The 21860-nt window shown below is 42.3% G+C and overlaps 1 protein-coding gene across 3 annotated transcripts in view; it reads right to left on the reverse strand.

Annotated features, from left to right (window-relative positions):
• Positions 1-21860, reverse strand: part of EPSTI1 (epithelial stromal interaction 1) — a 100415-nt gene that overhangs the window by 65247 nt on the left and 13308 nt on the right. For all 3 annotated transcript variants that reach the window (XM_027116182.1, XM_027116183.1, XM_027116181.1), the window contains exons 2-5: positions 18687-18745; positions 16002-16085; positions 11701-11774; positions 3567-3650 (exon numbers count right to left, since the gene is read on the reverse strand). In XM_027116182.1, the coding sequence (XP_026971983.1) occupies positions 3567-3650; positions 11701-11774; positions 16002-16085; positions 18687-18745 (301 nt within the window). The remainder of the gene's footprint in view (positions 1-3566; positions 3651-11700; positions 11775-16001; positions 16086-18686; positions 18746-21860) is intronic.

Genomic DNA, 21860 nt, shown 5'->3' on the forward strand with positions numbered 1-21860 from the left:
CAAAGAGTACAGCAGGGTCTTTACTTCTTTCTACCCCTACAATAAGGACTCTGTTTCCAGAATCACATCTTCTGTTTGCATGCTCTGCTATCCTAAGATGTCAGTCATCTATTTGTTCAGTGTAGAAGTTAGGGGTACCATAGTTATGGTTTTGTAGCTCCTACCCATAGGTTTAGTCTCTTTTATCCAATGGCTTTTCTCTGCTTCAAGCCAACAATGGCAGACTGTCTTTCTACTGCTCTATCTCTTCATGCTCTCAATCGTCTCTCTCCCTCTTCCAAGTTAAGGACCCTTATGATAACACTGGACCCACCTGAATAATGCAGGATACACTCTCTCTACTTGAAAGTAAGTTGATTAGCAACCTTAATTCCACCTGCAAACTTAGCTCCCCTTTGCCATGTGACAGAACATCTCCCTAGGTTCCAGGGATTAGAATGTGGAAGAGGAGGAGAGGGGGCATTTTTCTGCCTACAACACGGGTCGTAATCTATTTTTAAATCAGTAAGTATCAGACACATAATGTGCCGGATAATTCATAAAATCCTTGCCCTCGCTGCCAAGCCCTCTGAAGCTTGGTTTGGGAATGCGGCAGGGTCGGGGGCAGAGGCAGTGAAAGGAGGACCTCTTTCCTTTCGGGGCAAAGCAGTGGCATGCTGATAAGCTTACCAACCAGCTCTAGCAGGGAGGAGGAGGGGAGGTTGATTTGCAGCATTTACTGATTTCTGTGGTGAAAATACTCCTCATGCTCAGTTTCAGTCTACCAACACGAAGTCGGCTAGCCCACAAAACAGAACAATCCACTCTCATGAGCCAGGACAAGGAGGCCCCAGTACACCACTGGAAGAATACATAACATCAACATACTCTAATGTAGGGAATACAAGTTTAACTGAAGCATCCCGGTGCCCTCTCCAAAGTTCCCCTTAACCCACAGGGTTAACTCTTCCTGGATCCCATTGACACGGTCAGAGGCTAAAGAGCTGGCTGCCTTTCATACCTCTGTGCGTATTAAGGACCCATGTGTGCTGGCAGGGAGCACAGTTTACGCTCCCCTCACCCACACACAGGTGGTGACCAATCAGAAAGAGACCCAGTGTTCCCTGGTGACCCCTCCTGGGAGAGGACAAACTGAAGGTCAAGGGGGATTACGATCAAGAGGCCAAGTTAGAGGTTCTCGGGTGGCAACAGGCCCTTGGATTCGACTTGGCTTATAGCTCCTGGACAGCAGATATTTGCCTGAGGGGGACAGTGGTGTTTTGTAAGCTGGTGTCCATGTGTGTGTTTGCTGTGCATTTTAAGGAATAAATGTTCCATGAGCACAGCCATTATCGCTTCCCTTGGCCATTTTCACACTGGCAATGTGAAGTATGCTATTTCTAGGTGGCTAATGTCCATTTTTCTTTTATCTGACACAAGCTATTAAATGGGCTCACATCTAGTATGAAAGGCAACAGATTTATATACAACAGGGAGAGCTAGGTCAGGGTGGCAGTCCGGGCCAATTAGCCAGAGAAATCAAGCTGTGGAAGGACCAGAGTGGGCTGCTGCTTCTCTTGTAAGGCAATTTAGATTAATGCTCCTCAAGCCGGTATGTGTACAAGAATCACCTGGGGAGCTTGTTAAAATGCAGGTTCTGTTTCAGAAGGTCTGGGGTGGGATTTGAGATTCTATATGTCTAATAAGTGATATCAAGGCTGCTGGTTCAAGGACCACATTGTGAATGGGATGGATCTATACGTAGCAACTCCCTCTCCCTACCTCTCACTTTTGGACAAATTTATACCAATAATCATTACACTTGTCAGGTTAGAAAAGCCAACCCAGTTAAGATTTCTGTAGTTAATGATTGCTGTACATCTGGTGTTATAGTAGAACTTGGAAAGGGAGGGAATGCTGCTTCTACTCAATGTTAAAGAAAACTGTTTCAGCCACTAACATTTCTGAATAGTATACATAATTTGACCAAAGAAAAAATGAGCTATAAATGACCCACAAGACAGCTAATTATGGGTATTAAATGACAACTAATAAATCACTTTTAGGATAAGAGTCTACAACACAATTCTTCAGGATCTGCAAGCCCCTTAATTAAATTTGATGACTTTCTTAGTTGCACCTGAAATATAGAATGATTATGCTATATAAAGAGCATACCTTCTCTACAATCACAAGACTGAAGTGTGAACCTTCCTTTGCAGGAAAAAATGGGGCAGGGGTGGGGTTGAATGGAAAAGAGTGAGGAATAGAGAGGTAGAAAGAGAGAGAAAGACAGGCTTTGAAAAGTTATTATGAGAATTTTTTCAATGAAGGTATAATAGCTGATGACTTGGAAGTGAACTGCTGAGTCAAATTTAGTAAACAAAGTGCCTATACTCTTTTTTTTTATACCTCCAGCATTTCAATTCCTCATGTATAAGTCCAGTCTTATCTCTACCCCAGAGCCTACATCTTTACAGATGCAGCATCTCTGCAGATGTAGCATCTCTACATCTACACATGTTCCCAGCCTTGAGACACAAGGAGGTAGGGCTTACAGATTCACTTTACAGGAATAGTTCGGAGAGGGGTAGGGGCCTGTCCAAGGTCACACAGCACAACAGGACACCTTGCAAGAAAGACTTAGTTGCTCCCCAGCCAGGTAGAGAGCTCCTCGGGGAAAGAAAAGACTAACACTCTTGCACATTCCACAAGCCATCAGCTTTGGGCTTCATTAACTCTAGTAAAAATATCTATTGCTTGGTAACCAGGTTTAAATTTTGACCAACACTCAATCTTTAAGAGGAAAAAAAGAAAGAGAAGGATGAAGAGAGATACAGACAGCAAGAAAAAGAATTGTGTTTTCATGACTTAAACCTGCAGCAGATGTCATACTTGGTCAAAGGTATCATGAGTCAACCTCTTGCCCCCAGACCTCCAACACTTAAAACCTACTACAGCTTAGGACTTTGTGGGGGATGGGAGCAGGAGGGGGGGTAATGGGGATAGAAGAATAGTACATTCTTCCTTCTCTAGCAGATGAGCATTTTTAAGAGATTTTCCCCCCAAGCCCCAGAAAGAGTATCAAAACTAAAAACATTAGTTTGAGGTTTGAAATAGATCATATCACTAATGCTGAAATGTAAATGCATGCTTTTTCTTTATCAGTGAGAGAGGTATGTTCACCTATTTAACACTCACCCTGGAAAATTCAATATTTGGATATAAATATGATTGTGTACCACTGGTGGCCATTGTTACTAACTGCTATGACTTCCGGCCAAATATACAGCTACTCCTTTGATCACTTACCTGGAAGGCGAGAGAGTGTGATGACAAAGAACTCTAGCTCTGAGATCAGTCAGACTGGATTCAAACCCTACTTCTATTTACTGGCTACGAGTCCTTGGGCAAGTTATCTAAACCACTGTCAGTTTCATTTGCAAACTTGGGTAATAAGAATATTATACACTTCATAGGCTCTTGTGAGGATTAAACACTTCGTATATGAACAGTGTCTAGGAGACAACCTGGCACATCAGAAGCCCTCAGTAAATGCTGACTCACCGTTCTCTCCAATGTCTTACCTTTTGTCTCTGAACTGCCTTCATTTTTTGGATTTCGGCTTCTTCAGCTTCCCTCTTGATTCTTATATATTCTTCTCTTTTAAGCTAAATTGTATTGAGATTACAGAAGACAAAAAGCAGTTACTATTTTTCAGTCTGAACCAATGGAACACAAAATTATGATGAAGGGAAGAGCTTCAAGATGGCAGAAGAGTAAGACATGGAGATCACCTTCCTCCCCACAAATACATCAGAAATACATCTACATGTGGAACAACTCCTACAGAACACCTACTGAATGCTGGCAGAAGACCTCAGACCTCCCAAAAGGCAAGAAACTCCCCACGTACCTGGGTAGGGCAAAAGAAAAAAGAGAGACATGAATAGGAATGGGACCTGCACCAGCAGGAGGGAGCTGTGAAGGAGGAAAGGTTTCCACACACTAGAAGCCCCTTCGCGGGTGGAAACTGCGGGTGGCGGAGGGGGGAAGCTTCAGAGCCACGGAGGAGAGCGCAACAACAGGGGTGCAGAGGGCAAAGCGGAGAGATTCCCACACAGAGGATAGGTGCCGACTGGCACTCACCAGCCCGAGAGGCTTGTCTGCTCACCCGCCGGGGCGGGCGGGGCTGGGAGCTGAGGCTCGGGCTTCGGTCGGATTGCAGGGAGGGACTGGGGTTGGCTGCTTGAACACAGCCTGAAGGGGCTAGTGCGCCACGGCTATCCGGGAGGGAGTCCGGGAAGATGTCTGGAGCTGCTGAAGAGGCAAGAGACTTTTTCTTCCCTCTTTGTTTCCTGGTGCGTGAGGAGAGGGGATTAAGAGCGCTGCTTAAAGGAGCTCCAGAGATGGGCGCGAGCCGCGGCTAAAAGCGTGGACCCCAGAGACAGACATGAGACGCTAAGGCCACTGCTGCCGCCGCCAAGAAGCCTGTGTGCGAGCAGAGGTCACTATCCACAACCCCCTTCCGGGGAGCCTGTGCAGCTCGCCACTGCCAGGGTCCCAGGATCCAGGGACAACTTCCCCTGGAGAAGGCGGGCCTCTGCCGCCGCAGGCTCGCCCCGTACTCCATGCCCCTCCCTCCCCTGCGGCCTGAGTGAGCCAGAGCCCCCGAATCAGCTGCTCCTTTAACCCCGTCCTATCTGAGCAAAGAACAGACGCCCTCAGGTGACCTACACACAGAGGCAGGGCCAAATCCAAAGCTGAGCCCCTGGGAGAACAAAGAAGAGAAAGGGAAATCTCTCCCAGAAGCCTCAGGAGCAGCGGATTAAAGCTCCACAATCAACTTGATGTACCCTGCATCTGTGGAATACATGAATAGACAATGAATCATCCCAAATTCAGGAGGTGGACTTTGGGAGCAACGATATATTTTTTTTTTCCCCTTTTCCTCTTTTTGTGAGCATGTATGTGTATGCTTCTGTGTGTGATTTTGTCTGTACAGCTTTGCTTTTACCATTTGTCCTAGGGTTCGGTCTCTCCATCTTTTTTTTTTTTTTATATATATAGTACAGTTTTTAGCACTTCTTATTATTGGTGGATTTGTGTTTTGGTTAGGTTGCTCTCTTCCTTCTTTCTTTTTATTACATTAAAAATATATTTTTAATTATTTTTTTATTTTAATAACTTTTTATTTTATTTTATCTTCTTCTTTCTTTCTATCTTTCTTTCTTTCTTTCTCTCTTTCTTTCTTTTTCTCCCTTTTATTCTGAGCCGTGTGGATGACAGGCTCTTGGTGCTCCAGCCAGGTGTCAGGGCTGTGCCTCTGAGGTGAGAGAGCCAACTTCAGGACATTGGTCCACAAGAGACCTCCCAGCTCCACATAATATCAAATGGTGAAAATCTCCCAGAGGTCTCCATCTCAACACCAAGACCCAGCTTCACTCAATGACCAGCAAGCTACAGTGCTGGACACCCTATGCCAAACAACTAGCAAGACAGGAACACGACCCCACCCATTAGCAGAGAGGCTGCCTAAAATCATAATGAGGTTACAGACACCCCAAAACACACCACCAGATGTGGTCCTGCCCACCAGAAAGACAAGATCCAGCCTCATACACCAGAACACAGGCACCAGTCCCCTCTACCAGGAAGCCGACACAACCCACTGAACCAACCGTAGCCACTGGGGACAGACACCAAAAACAACAGGAACTACGAACCTGCAGCCTACGAAAAGGAGACCCCAAACACAGTAAGTTAAGCAAAAGCAGAAGAAAGAGAAACACACAACAAACGAAGGAGCAAGGTAAAAACCCAGCAGACCTAACAAATGAAGAGGAAATAGGCAGTCTACCTGAAAAAGAATTCAGAATAATGATAGTAAAGATGATGCAAAATCTTGGAAATAGAACGGAGAAAATACAAAAAAACGTTTAACAAGGACCTAGAAGAACTAAAGAGAAAACAAACAGTGATGAACAACACAGTAAATGAAATTAAAATTCTCTAGAAGGGATCAATAGCAGAATAACTGAGGCAGAAAAACATATAAGTGACCTGGAAGATAAAATAATAGAAATAACTACTGCAGAGCAGAATAAAGAAAAAAAATGAAAACAATTGAGGACGGTCTCTGAGATGGTCTCTGAGACATTAAATGCACCAACATTCAAATTGTAGGGGTCCCAGAAGAAGAAGACAAAAAGAAAGAAAGGGACTGAGAAAATATTTGAAGAGATTATAGTTGAAAACTTCCCTAATATGGGAAAGGAAATAGTTAATCAAGTCCAGGAAGCACAGAGAGTCCCATACAGGATAAATCCAAGGAGAAACACACCAAGACACATATTAATTAAACTATCAAAAATTAAATACAAAGAAAAAATATTAAAAGCAGCAAGGGAAAAATAACATACAAGGGAATCCCCATAAGGTTAACAGCTGATCTTTCAGCAGAAACTCTGCAAGCCAGAAGGGACTGGCAGGACATATTTAAAGTGATGAAGGGGAAAAACCTACAACCAGGATTACTATACGCAGCAAGAATCTCATTCAGATTTGACAGAGAAATTAAAACCTTTACAGACAAGCAAAAGCTAAGAGAATTTAGCACCACCAAACCAGGTTGACAACAAATGCTAAAGGAACTTCTCTAGGCAGGAAACACAAGACAAGGAAAAGACCTACAATAACAAGCCCAAACAATTAAGAAAATGGTAATAGGAACATACATATCGATGACGACCTTAAATGTAAATGGACTAAATGCTCCAACCAAAAGACACAGACTGGCTGAATGGATACAAAAACAAGACCCATATATATGCTGTCTACAAGAGACCCACTTCAGACCTAGGGACACATAAGACTGAAAGTGAGGAGATGGAAAAAGATATTCCAGCAAACGGAAATCAAAAGAAAGCTAGAGAAGCAATTCTCATATCAGACAAAATAGACTTTAAAACAGTGACTATTACAAGAGACAAAGAAGGACACTACATGATGATGAAGGGATCAATCCAAGAAGAAGATATAACAATTGTAAGTATTTATGCACCCAACATAGGAGCACCACAGTACATACGGCAAATACTAACAGACATAAAAGGTGAAATCAACAGTAACACAATCATAGTAGGGGACTTTAACACCCCACTTTCACCAATGGACAGATCATCCAAAATGAAAATAAATAAGGAAACACAAGCTTTAAATGATACATTAAACAAGATGTACTAAATTGATATTTATAGGATATTCCATCCAAAAACAACAGAATACACTTTCTTCTCAAGTGCTCATGGAACATTCTCCAGGATAGATCATATCTTGGGTCACAAATCAAGCCTTGGTAAATTTATGAAAATTGAAATCGTATCAAGTATCTTTTCCAACCACAACGCTATGTGACTAGATGTCAATTACAGAAAAAACTCTGTAAAAAATACAGACACATGGAGGCTAAACAATACACTATATAATAACCAAGTGATCACTGAAGAAATCAAAGAGTAAATCAAAAAATACCTAGAAACAAATGACAATGAAGACCCAAAACCTATGGGATGCAGCAAAAGCAGTTCTAAGAGGGAAGTTTATAGCAATACAAGCCTAGCTTAAGAAAGAAGAAACATCTCAAATAAACAACCTAACCGTACACCTAAAGCAATTAGAGAAAGAAAAACAAAAACACCCCAAAGTTACCAGAAGGAAAGAAATCATAAAGATCCAATCAGAAATAAATGAAAAAGAAATGAAGGAAACGATAGCAAAGATCAATAAAACTAAAAGCTGGTTCTTTGAGAAGATAAAATTGATAAACCATTAGCCAGACTCATCAAGAAAAAAAGGAAGAAGAGTCAAATCAATAGAATTAGAAATGAAAAAGGAGAAGTAACAACTGACACTGAAGAAATAAAAAGGATTATGAGAGATTACTACAAGCAACCCTATGCCAATAAAATGGACAACCTGGAAGAAATGGACAAATTCTTAGAAAAGCAAAACCTTCTGAGACTGAACCAGGAAGAAATAGAAAATATGAACAGACCAATCACAAGCACTGAAATTAAAACTGTGATCAAAAATCTTCCAAGAAACAAAAGCCCAGGACCAGACAGCTTCACAGGCGAATTCTATCAAACATTTACAGAAGAGCTAACACCTATCCTTCCCAAACTCTTCCAAAATATAGCAGAGGTACGAACACTCCCAAACTCATTCTACGAGGCCACCATCACCCTGATACCAAAGCCAGACAAAGATGTCACAAAGAAAGAAAACTACAGGCCAATATCACTGATGAACATACATGCAAAAGTCCTCAACAAAATACTTGCAAACAGACTCCAACAGCACATTAAAAGGATCACACACCATGATCAACTGGGGTTTATCCCAGGAATGCAAGGATTCTTCAGTATACGTCAAGTCAATCAATGTGATACACCATATTAACAAACTGAGGAGAAAAACCATATGATCATCTCAATATATGCAGAGAAAGCTTTCAACAAAATTCAACACCCATTTATGAAAAAAACCTCCAGAAAGCAGTCATAGAGGGAACTTACCTCAACATAATAAAGGCCATATATGACAAACCCACATGCCACGGATCGTTCTCGATCGTGAAGAACTGAAACCATTTCCTCTAAAATCAGGAACAAGACAAGGTTGCCCACTCTCACCACTATTATTCAACACAGTTTTGGAAGTTTTAGCCACAGCAATCAGAGAAGAAAAAGAAATAAAAGGAATCCAAATTGGAAAAGAAGAAGTAAGCTGTCACTGTTTGCAGATGACATGATACTACACATAGAGAATCCTAAAGATGCTACCAGAAAACTACTACAGCTAATCAATGAATTTGGTTAAGTAGCAGGATACAAAATTAATGCACAGAAATCTCTTGCACTCCTATACACTAATGATGAAAAATCTGAAACAGACATTAAGGGAACACTCCCATTTACCATTACAACAAAAAGAATAAAATACCTAGGAATAAACCTACCTAAGGAGACAAAAGACCTGTATGCAGAAAATTATAAGACACTGATGAAAGAAATTAAAGATGATACAAATAGATGGAGAGACATATCATGTTCTTAGATTGGAAGAATCAACATTGTGAAAATGACTATACTACCCAAAGCAATCTACAGATTCAATGCAATTCCTATCAAACTACCACTGGCATTTTTCACAGAACTAGAACAAAAAGTTTCACAATTTATATAGAAACACAAAAGACCCCGAATAGCCAAAGCAATCTTGAGAAAGAAAAATGGAACTGGAGGAATCAGGCTCCCGGACTTCAGACTATACTACAAAGCTACAGTAATCCAGACAGTATGGTACTGGCACAAAAACAGAAATATAGATCAATGGAACAGGATAGAAAGCCCAGAGATAAACCCACGCACATATGGTCACCTTATCCTTGATAAAGGAGGCAAGAATATACAATGGAGAAAAGACAGCCTCTTCAGTAAGTGGTGCTGGGAAAACTGGACAGCTACAAGTAAAAGAATTAAATTAGAACACTCCCTAACACCATACACAAAAATAAACTCAAAACGGATTAAAGACCTAAATGTAAGGCCAGACACTATCAAACTCTTACAGGAAAACATAGGCAGAACACTCTATGACATAAATCACAGCAAGATCCTTTTTGACCCACCTCCTAGAGAAATGGAAATAAAAATAAACAAATGGAACCTAATGAAACTGAAAAGCTTTTGCACAGCAAAGGAAATCATAAACAAGATGAAAAGACAACCCTCAGAATGGGAGAAAATATTTGCAAATGAAGCAACTGACAAAGGATTAATCTCCAAAATTTACAAGCAGCTCATGCAGCTCAATATCAAAAAAACAAACAACTCAATCCAAAAATGGGCAGAAGACCTCAATAGACATTTCTCCAAAGAAGATATACAGATTGCCAACAGACACATGAAAGAATGCTCAACATCATTAATCATTAGAGAAATGCAAATCAAGACTACAATGAGATATCATCTCACACCAGTCAGAATGGCCATCATCAAAAAATCTACAAACAATAAATGCTGGAGAGGGTGTGGAGAAAAGGGTACCCTGTTGCACTGTTGGTGGGAATGTAAATTGATACAGCCACGGTGGAGAACAGTATGGAGGTTCCTTAAAAAACTAAAAATAGGGCTTCCCTGGTGGCGCAGTGGTTAAGAGTCCGCCTGCAGATACAGGGGACACTGGTTCGTGCCCCGGTCCGGGAAGGTCCCACATGCCACAGAGCGGCTAGGCCCGTGAGCCATGGCCGCTGAGCCTGCGCGTCCAGAGCCTGTGCTCCGCAACGGGAGAGGCCACAATGGTGAGAAGCCCGCTTACCGCAAAAAAACAAAACAAACAAACAAAAAAACTAAAAATAGAACTACCATACGACCCAGCAATCCCACTACTGGGCATATACCCTGAGAAAACCATAATTCAAAAAGAGTCATGTACCACAATATTCATTGCAGCTCTATTTACAAAAGCCAGGACATGGAAGCAACCTAAGTGTCCATCAGCAGATGAATGGATAAAGAAGATGTGGCACATATATATAATGGAATATTACTCAGCCATAAAAAGAAATGAAACTGAGTTATTTGTAGTGAGGTGGATGGACCTAGAGTCTGTCATACAGAGTGAAGCAAGTCAGAAAGAGAAAAAAAAATACCGTATGCTAACACATATATATGGAATCTAAAAAAAAAAAAAAATGGCCATGAAGAACCTAGGTGTAACATGGGAATAAAGACGCAGACCTACTGGAGAATGGACTTGAGGATACGGGGAGGGGGAAGGGTAAGATGGGACAAAGTGAGAGAGTGGCATGAACATATATACACTACCAAACGTATAATAGATAGCTAGTGGGAAGCAGCCTCATAGCACAGGGAGATCAGCTTGGTGCTTTGTGACCACCTAGAGGTTGGGATAGGGAGAGTGCAAGGGAGGAAGTGGCAAGAGGGAAGAGATATGGGGATATATGTATATGTATAGCTGATTCACTTTGTTATAAAGCAGAAACTAACACACCATTGTAAAGCAGTTATACTCCAATAAAGATGTTAAAAAAATTATGATGAAAGGCAAATTATAGTATTTTTTGTGCTATAGCGCACCATGATTATAGGTTGGTTCTTCAAGCTACTTAGATCACAGAGGATGGTCAGGACACATCTGCTGCCCATGAAATTTTTTGTGTTTCTTCCTTGGTCTCTGTCTTTCTGTCTCCTCTGTCCCCAACCCACCTCCACCAAGTTGGAGAGAAGAAAGGGCAGATAATTTTTACTAATTATAAAACTCAAGAGTTCACTGTTAAAAAAAAAAATTGCTGGAATATTAAAAATTTTTGTAGTACTTTCAGGACTGGAATGGAGTAAACAAATCCATGTTCTTGGAACCTGACTATTCTAAACATAGTAGAGACTTAAACTAGGGGGGAAAAACCCCTTTACCAAAGGTCTCACTGACTGATAGACAGCTTGGGTGAGAATTTGCAGTATTTATCCCTTCACTTCTCACATCCTGACTTCTTTGATTTCTGAGACTTTCTTTTGCAGTTTGTTTGAAAGTTTTATGCTTTTGGTAAAGTTACTGTGTTATTTCACGGTTACTTTCAAAGTGCTGGTACTCTAATTTCTTGCCAAATTTAAGCTAAAAGAGATGGATTCTGACCTTTTTCTGGTATTTAGATTGTATCAGTTGAAGTTGTTGTCTCTGCCTGACTTCAACCTCTGACTGGTTTCCACCTAAGGGAAAAAAAAGTCATGAAGGTGAAACATGAATGTTAAGCTGAATTGTCAGCCATCAAAGACTAATTAAATATATGATAAGTCTACACCATGAGTTTCTTTAACATTTTCATACCCCTGGAAATAAGGACATAACTGAAACCGAGTTCCTCTGCCGAGTTTATATTAACCTCTCCACCCAAAACGTGACTCCCTTTCTTGTCCAACACCTGTTCTCCTCAAGGTTAAGGAGTACCAAAGAAAAGGGGGAACTGTAACTGAGCAAGACCCTATGGGTTCTTCCCGGGACAGACCCCTCTCCTGTATCCTCTGCTTTAGCTCCTCCCTGAAGTACCTAGAGAATAGTACCTGATGCACATTTCCTGAGTTGTTTTACAGATGCTAAAACCAACATCAAATGGAAGATGTAACCACGTGATGGCCATGAGCACACAGCCCCCAAGCCTTCTGGAGACTAAGGATTGATAACGTTAACCCCTGTGACACAGCCAGCCCTGTTACCTCACCGTCAACCAATCAGAATTGTGCACAAGCTGATCACTCCCCTCCCTCACCTGGCCTTTAAAAATGCTCTCCTGAGACCCATCGGGGAGTTCAGGTTTTTTGAGCCCTAGCTGTCCCCAACTCCTGGCTGATGATGCCTTACTGCACTGCACTTCCCTTCACCACAGCCCAGTGTCAGTAGCTTGGCTTTACTGCGCATGGGTGAGCAGGCCCAAATTTGGTTCGGTAACATAACCAGTTTTTTAAATAAGACATTAAACAATAGTAATTGCATAAAAGAGTAAGAGCCGGACAGAAAGATAAGGCCATATTCCCCCACCAAGAGGACAATGCTACTAAGCTTTTTCAATCACATAGGTATTCAAGTTTTTCTTTAGACTGAAATCACACCTGAAGGTCCATGCTAAATAATAAGAAATAGTGCTCTGGAAATTCCAGAACATTCTTTCTGCTAGAGTATGACCATTCCTTAACCTAATAAAGATGATGATCAGTGATGCTTCCAATGTTTTTCTTCTTCTGACTCTATTGCCCTGTATTCAAGTAGCGAAAGCTCAGGAAAGCCTCAGAGGTCTTGCCGTGAGACGAGTATACAGTCTTTATAACGCAGTTTTTAAAAGTACAATGGGAATATTCTAATTAAAATTGATTGTCAATCCATACTATTTATTGTTCTTTTCTTTAGGTGTTCAAGAGAAAAATATGGATGTTAGGTCATTCGTCTGCTCTCTCTTAAACCTATAATAACTGGGGGCCAGAAATCCTTGCAATTTGACAATCATCTAAGAATTACTGTTTAGGGATTTCTCAGTGTTTATGCAAGCTTGGCGTGCATATTAAAGATTCCTTTGAAATAATTCTCCGGTGAATTGGTCACTAAAATTGTCAGTTCTCTGAAAGATTCACTTGCACAGAAGATGCAGTAAAACAATTTGCATTCATCATAGTTGTTATAATTGAACAGATAAAGACACCACAGAGACTTCTGAGTCCCAAAAGCTCTATAATACCTGTTTGGTCTTGGCCCTAAGGAAAGAAACAGTGAGGGCTATTGAGGCTTTTATCTAATGTTACAGGCACTTTCAGTATCTCCTAGAACCATTCCAATATTTTACGGGGTAGAGGAATAGAGGAGGAGTTGAGAATTTAAAAATGGAGAAAGTTGGACGTTCCTGGCAGTCCAGTGGTTAAGACTCCATGCTTCCACTGCAGGGGGCACGGGTTCAATCCCTCGTCAGGGAACTAAGATCCCACATGCCGCATGGCATGGCCAAAAAATTAAAAAATTAAATTAAATAAAAATGGAGAAAGATGTATAAGCATTTGCAGGTTTTCTTTAAAACTCATCTCAAACTTTAAAACGTTCTAGAATTCTTTTCTACTCGCTACCCTCTTCCCCCTTGACCATTCCTAGGTACACCATATAGCAGAACTCCTGCTCTTTTTTGGTTAAGGCCCCAAGACAGTAGGCACCAACAACTCCAAACCCCCAAGGCAAGTGCTTGGCTCCCTAGGCAGGATCTGCAAGGGTGTAACTGAAAACCAGTTTGGAGAACCTTAATTGGCAACTACCTTCAGTCTATAAAAGAGGTTAGCTAGGTCAAAGGAAGGTAGAAATCAGAGAAAAGATGTCTTTGTGAATTTCATCTTCTCTGTGTATGTGTTTGGGGAAGGAGGAATCTTCACATCAATGTAAGAGAGGTTTAATGAAAATCACTTGAAGGGCTCAATCTGTGTCCCCAAGAGACTGAGGGACCTCGTGGACCCATGCTTAGGAAGGTCAGAACCAAAAGGTACATGGCTGTTCTCATGTGACTACTCAGACTGGTCATAAAGAAAAGATGGCTGCGGGGCAAGTGGCCTGTATTCCCAGAATTTGTGGGAAGAATGCACAAGTGTTTCCTGCACTCCCAATCTGGCTGTCATGAAAGAGAATGCCAATCTAACGTCATCTTAAAGGGACTTGCCCTGGATTTCCCTGGCAGTCCAGTGGTTAAGACTCTGCACTTCCACTGCAGGGGGCGCGGGTTCGATCCCTGGTTGGGGGACTAAGATCCTGCATGCCGCACGGCATGGCCAAAAAATTAAAAAGGGCCTTGCCCATGTGGGCCACCCAGAGGTACAATGGAGCTCTACAAAGATAGTCCAGCTACCAAGAGGCAGCGGTGAAGCCAAGCACTGCCAGCGGGAAAAAGTATCATATCTATCAAGGAAGTCCAGGTGAGAGATGGCTGGCAGGCAAGGAGGGACTCTGAAGAACTCCAAGAACCCCAGGGGTGAGATGCACAGTAAACACACACCAAAACTTGAAGAAACTGGGATCGGTGCACTATGGACCCTAACCTCTCCTTCTCCCTTTGACCCATGAGGGGTCAGAATGTGGGAACAGTGGAGTCAATAGTGAAAAATTCAGCCACACCCCATTTCCTTTGCGCACTTTCAATCCAAAATAGACCTGGGCTGGAGCAAGGAAGAAGCTTTAATCTCTATCAGTAACAGAGTTTTGATCAGTATTTAGGACTAAACTTAATTACTGAAATGACACTGTTTTTATGCCTAAAATTAGCTGGACAACTTTATTATTTGAGAAATACCCAAAAAATCTAATTTCATCCAAAGAACATAAGAAAAAGTAGACCCACATAGCTGGTGTGAGGGGGCCAGCAAGGAAGGACAAAGCTGTCTCCAGGTTGCACCCCTCAAATGCAGCTGACTCAGCAAAAAGGTGACACGAGATTAACTCCTCTCATGAAATACAGTGGGATGATGATGATAATACTATTACTTGCACTCACTAAATGATTACCAAATTAGGTTATTTTTACCTACATCTTGGAAAAAATACTTCTTGACAACTACTATGAGGGACTTCCCTGGCAGTCCAGTGGTTAAGACTCTGCACTTCCACTGCAGGGGGTGTGGGTTCAATTCCTGGTAGGGAAACTAAGATCCCGCATGCCACAGTGCAGCCAAAAAAATAAATAAATAGATAAAAAACACTGTGAGAGTAAGTGGCCTCTGACTCATAACATTTGTGTGAACTAAATCTGTGGGAACTGTGTGTCTAGCCCTTTAAGCTCTCAGCTGCTTCTGGAAGAGATAAGAGAAGATGTGAATGATTCCCATTAGAGGGCTTCCCTGTTGAATTATTCAAACACCAGGCAAAGGCAGCGCAGACAATTCATCACACTGCCACGTGTTCCAGAGGCCCAAAAGTCTCTATTTATGAATTAAAACACAGGCGATGTTCTCTTTCTACCCACCCTGCGTCCCCAGCCCACTCGCATCTTAGTGTTGGAATTGACCCTCCATCCATTCTTTTTCCCATAACCAGTTAACTGGCATGATTAATATGCTTGTGATAGCACGAATGAGGATGGGAACAAAAGCTACGACAGGGCATATGCAGCGCCCCAGGTAAGATTTCTTCAGAGCTGATCAACTAAGAGGCTCTAAATTATTTGGCAATTAAGCCATCCTTTTACTCCCACATAACTGTGGCATCATCCGTTTGCTACTTGCAGAAAATCAGAAACAACGGTATACCTGCATACTTTTGACTTTACGTGCATGTTGCGACATTAAACGCATTCCATTTCAAGCAGCACAATGGTCCAATGACCTATAACGTACATTGAAAGACAGACGTGGGCAAGGTGCTAACAGGATACTTGGGTGGCCCTGTCCTTCCGCATGCAAGCAACTGGCTTGCTGGCTTACCTAGCTGCATGGGTGCCAGGTTAATGGGCTTCGTCCTTTGTTGCTCCTTCCACCTCTTCAGGTCCTCCAGCTCTTTGGCAGCCACTAAGCCAGGTGAGAAATATCAACTCATCAATTATTAGAGCATGAAAAGGGAGATGCTCCCTTGAAAGCATAACAAACCACCATCAGATGTACAATCAACTACATGCAAGCATGAGTGGACGAGATATCCAGGAAAGGAGGATACCACCCACCCAGTCCTAACCCCTTGGAGTCACCCTAAGGCACTTTCTCTCCAAGAGTCTGCACAGAAGGTTCAAATTTGAAAACAGGGGCTTCCCTGGTGGCGCAGGGGTTAAGAATCCACCTGCCAATGCAGGGGACATGGGTTCAAGCCCTGGTCCGGGAAGATCCCACGTGCCACGGAGCAACTAAGCCCGTGCGCCACAACTACTGAAGCCCATGCACCTAGAGCCCTTGCGCCTAGAGCCCGTGCTCCGCAACAAGAGAAGCCACTGAAATGAGAAGCCCGCACACCACAACGAAGAGTAGCCCCCGCTCGTAGCCCCCGCTCACCGCAACTAAAGAATGTCCGCGCGCAGCAACAAAGACCCAACGTAGCCAAAAATAAATAAATTTTTTTAAAAAATTGAAAACAACCTGAACTCCTACTAAATAAAGAAGTTGTTTTTCCTCCCACTCTGGCATTTTTCAAACCCTATATCATTTAATGTTAAAAGTTTCCTATAGAGAGTGTGTGCAAAACATTCATGTGTCAATAAGAACTTTTCACACACAGTAAACACAAATCCCCATAAAATTCTAACGCCCGTATTCACTTTATTTTAAATATTCCCCAAGCTTAATGTAACCATGAGGAACGAGGCCTCTCAGATTCCTGGCACTTGGAACCACTAGGCTGAGCCTACTCCATGTAGAGCAGTGCTCATTCCCCAAATATACACTGACTGGCAGCAGGGGGCGCCAGAGATACTAGTTCTGTTCTTCCAATGTATGCCCGAATCTCATTAGAAGTGATTATTTCAAACGTCCATTTATAATATTTTTTAATTATTAGAGGGAAAAAAACTTTCTGAAACATCTCAAAAATCCAGACTGCACTGAGGCTTAAATTCCTGTTAGCTATTTAAATCAAAAACTTGTAAAATGCCAGAATCTTTGGGATTCCGTTGGTCACCTGCAGGCAGTGCCCACAGTCACTGTGTTAGCATAGCTGTGATTGTCATACTCTGCACAGACTCCGATGGACCACCCAGGGGCCTACCTGTCCAGTGGAGACCTTTGTAGGGCTGTTTTCCTGCTGTGCCCTTATGTCCATTGGTCATTACAAAATTAAATTTCCTATTAAGATCAAGATAGAAGAGCACAGAATCTCAGTGCTAGCCCTACAGTTGACTTGAACAAGCCTCAGAACTTCTTTGTGAATTAAATGAACTTTAGTTCTCCTTCCAACTCTAAGGTATAATACTGTAACTTTAAAGGGCAGCATTTATTTTACTGTACAACTTCAGTTAAGCATGCTATATGCCCACTAGGTACAAGGAGCACAAAAACAAGTAAGATGTAGCCCCTGCCCTCAAAGAGCTTATAATCTAAAGAAGGAAAGTGAAGTCACGAATAAAAACAGCTGAGGGTAGACTCTGATAGTTACAAAATTATGGGAACACAGAGACTGAAAACAAAATTCCATTAAGAAGGAATGGGACAGGGACTTCCCTGGTGGCGCAGTGGTTAAGAATCCGCCTGCCAATGCAAGGGACACAGGTTCGAGCCCTGGTCCAGGAAGATCCCATATGCTGTGGAGCAACTAAGCCCATGTGCCACAACTACTGAGCCTGAGCTCTAGAGACCGTGAGCCACAACTACTAAGCCCATGTGCCACAACTACTGAAGCCCACACCTAGAGCCCGTGCTCTGCAACAAGAGAAGCCACCCAATGAGAAGCCCAGGAACCGCAACAAAGAGTAGCCCCAGCTCACCGCAAGTAGAAAAAGCCCACGCACAGCAACAAAGACCCAACGCAGCCAAAAATAAAAATTTATAAAAAAGGAATGGGACAGGTCTAGAAAGAGACAGATTATTTTATAATCTATTTCATATATGACTTGTCTCTTTCAAAAGTGTTCCAAGTCCTGTAAGGACATCTGCAGTGAGCCGAATTTTACAGGAACTTGATAGGCATGAAACTGTTTAAGCCCAACAGAAACCTCAGATTTATAACCGTGCAATGAGCTCTGCTATTAACACAGAGAAACAAATTTAGAAGCACTAAAATAGAATAATTTTAAAAGGTATAATTAAAACTGCCAAAGTTGGGCTTCCCTGGTGGCACAGTGCTTAAGAATCCACCTGCCAATGCAGGGGACACGGGTTCGAGCCCTGGTCTGGGAAGATCCCACATGCTGGAGCAACTAAGCCCGTGAGCCACAACTACTGAAGCCCGCGTGCCTAGAGCCCATGCTCCGTGACAAGAGAAGCCACCGTAGTGAGAAACCCGCACACCGCAACGAAGCGTAACCCCTGCTCGCCGCAACTAGAGAAAGCCCACGTGCAGCAATGAAGACCCAACACAGCCAAAAATAAATTTTTTAAAAAATTATGAATAAAGTAACAAAAACTGTAGTTTAAAAACAAAAAGAAAGAAAAATGAGAAGTATTTTGAATGGTAAATAATATACATACTCCGTTGCATCTCATTTCTTCGTTTTTCATTTGGTACTATCAAGGTATATGCACCTGTGCTAGAATGAGGAGAAAAAAATGGATTATCACGAGAAATTATTAATGCATATAAAGCACCATACATTCTTTCTGATAATATACTATATTTATGATCATCACCATCAAATAGGTACTAGGAAAGATAATATTCCTTTTAAGACCCAGGTGTGTTCTCCAGGAGCTTACAATCTATCTGATAAACTAAAACAAGTGCACACGGCCACATATGGAAATATAAAGCAGTTGATGGAGAATGACAAGTGACTTCTTCAGGGTCAGCTCTTGGTAAACTGTCTTTGTAGGGATCCTCTGTGCCTCCAGGTGGCGCTCATGGGCACATCCCTTTGAGATGACTGGCATTCTCTTCCATGTCACCCACTACAGGAGTACAGGAAACACTCACACATTTTTGGCTCCCACACACTGGGCGTAGGGGGCCATCTGCAATGCAGCCACCTCCTCCTGATGACCCATCTGAGTGGCCACATGGCCAAAGTCTTGTGTTTTGGGGCTTTGACTTCTAGGCAGGGGTCCACTGGGCCCCTCATTCTCCTGGGGACACAGGTCGCGCATAATCAGGAGTTCAGAGAAGGAGTCACTTCAATTCTCTGGGGGGGGGGGGGAGGAGTGGGGACCAGGGAAGACTTCACTCAAGCAAAAATATTCACCACTAAGGTGCAAGAAGTTGTTACAATATTGTGAGGGCAGAAACGGTGCTTGAGGGATCCATATATGCCCAGCCCCTGGCACAAAGTAGCTGCTTGATGAATGTGGGCTGAATTGAAATGAAATGATGCCAGAGACCCAGTCCATGAGTCTGTGCTGGGGGGTGGCTCTTTGTGATGATACATGTAGTCCCACAGAAGTATGAATACTTCATAGAGCAGAAATATAAGCACAGCAAGACTGCAGCGTACATGTAGGTACAGTGTGAGGGGAAATGTTACGGATAAATACAATCAGCTTATAAATGTAGGTCTTTTTAAAAAAAATCCCAGATACTCTTAGAAGTCTTTGTCCAACACGGAACATACAGTTTCAAAGGACAAATTAGCAAAGATTGAACAGTAGAGGCCAAAAGCGCTGATTAACAGAAGCCATTTCTTCCTTATCTCATTTTCCTAGCAGTAAGCCTTCAGCCAGCTTCAAACTGGGCTTTAATTTTCAAGTTGTACATGGGAGGTGTGCAACCACCTCTGCAGGCAAACAGGGCTGCTGGATGCCCAATTACCTAACGTATATCAGCAGACGTTGCATGTGTAGCCTAGCATGCGTACAATGGGATGAATACAAAATTAGGAGGCTGCCGCTGGAAATTAATCCCCTGTCCATTGCATATTCTTTGTTCACCCTCAGAAAGATTTTTCACTCCTCAATTGTCCACACTTTATAGAAGCTTAGGAGCTGCAGTTCTGTGGGTAGTACCTGCAAACTTGAGTATGATGCAATAGTGAGCCATTCTTCAGAACCTTAAAGATGAAACGAGACACTGGATTTAAATGCCAACCATGAAATGACTGCAGAATCATCAATGTCCGTTAACATTGTGGTACGGAGCTTCTTACCGTACCAGGGATTTGACTACACTGCAAATCAGTAGTTCTTAAACTTCAGCATGCATCAGAATCACTTGGAGGGCTTGTAAAATGTTGAGTTTCTGATTCAGTAGGTATGGGACGGGGGGCGTCTATAACTTGCATTTTTAACAGTTCCCAGATGATGATGATACTCTTGATCTGGGGACCACACTTTGAGAACCAGTGCTGTAGATCAATCAAGCTGTCTTCAAACATTTGGACTAAAAGGGAATTGAGGGATTCATAAATCATTGATAAAGACACAGACGTTAAATCATATGCCAAAGATCATGAGGTTAATTAAGCAATAGTCCTGAGACTCAAACCAAGCACTTTTGACTTAGACCAGGTGGGTGTCTGGAGCTACGTATTCAGCTCAATGTAGAAAACATAAAATATGACTGTCCTTAACTTCGGCCTCTTGATAGACTTCCAAACAAAGTAAATCTACTTAGCCAAGCACCCATTATGGACTTGTTATGTTAGGGGCTTATAAGGCATGAGGGGAGATACAAAAAAACAGACACCAACCCCTTTAACAGAGCTTACACTTTAATTAGGAACAATTCATAAAACCACCAGAGCAGACCACAAGGATATTCAAACAAGCCTCAAAGTGGGATGATGGAAGTAGTCAGAGATGCAAGGTGGAGGGGAGTCAGTGAGACCCCAGAGGAGTAGAAAATTTCAGAGAATAGCAAGTTGAGGCTTAAAGGATAGGATCTCAAGTGGCAAAAAGGGTTTCTGTGCTAGCACTTTGCTAAGAGAAGCTTCATAGAGAATTTTCCAAGTTCCATGAATCTCTCTTACAAAAATATCAGGAAAGGTTTGAAAAGAAAAAACAGTTTGTGAAAGATTTTATTCTGCAATATCTAATCTGATTAAGTGTGACAATATCACACTAGACTCTTTCGTCTTAGGAATAGTTCTGTGGTCAGTCTATGGCCAACATGTGTAGCCGACAAGTACCCAGACAATACAGGGCCGTGAAAAAAGGGGGAGAATTATCTAGCCTTGAAATCAGAGGCTTTTAATCGAAAGCATTTAAACATAACCCCAGGCTCAAGGACAGTGGTCCCAGTAATAAATGTTTTGTTAGAGAATTCCTTAGCAACCTTCTTAGCAATATTTTATTGGCTGAAAATGTCAAATCTGAAATATAATATTCAGAAGAAAGCATTGCCAAACAATGGGGCCTCTATTCCTCTTCCCTCCTATAGGAAGAGGAGCTTAAGTCTCAGGATCGGCTTTTTATTTTTTAATATCCTGTGGCAGCGCATAATGCCTGGGTAGATACAAATATTCATCCCTTCTCTCTTAGCTTTCCCTTGACATGAATAACAAGTATAACTTATTCATGCTTTCAGCCAAATCTTCCCGGACCGGGGCACAAACCCGTGTCCCCTGCATCGGCAGGCGGACTCTCAACCACTGCGCCACCAGGGAAGCCCCCAGCCTGACTCTCAAAGCTACTGATGGAGACAAGCCCAACCTACCTGTATTCAGTATTCTGGTCATTTCCTGATTAAGCAACATGCAAGCCACTGATAAAAATGTA

The sequence above is a fragment of the Aethalodelphis obliquidens genome, unplaced genomic scaffold, assembly GCF_003676395.1.
Source record: "Aethalodelphis obliquidens isolate GAN/ISIS:26980383/991018 unplaced genomic scaffold, ASM367639v1 scaffold16, whole genome shotgun sequence".
Classification (NCBI taxonomy): domain Eukaryota; kingdom Metazoa; phylum Chordata; class Mammalia; order Artiodactyla; family Delphinidae; genus Aethalodelphis; species Aethalodelphis obliquidens.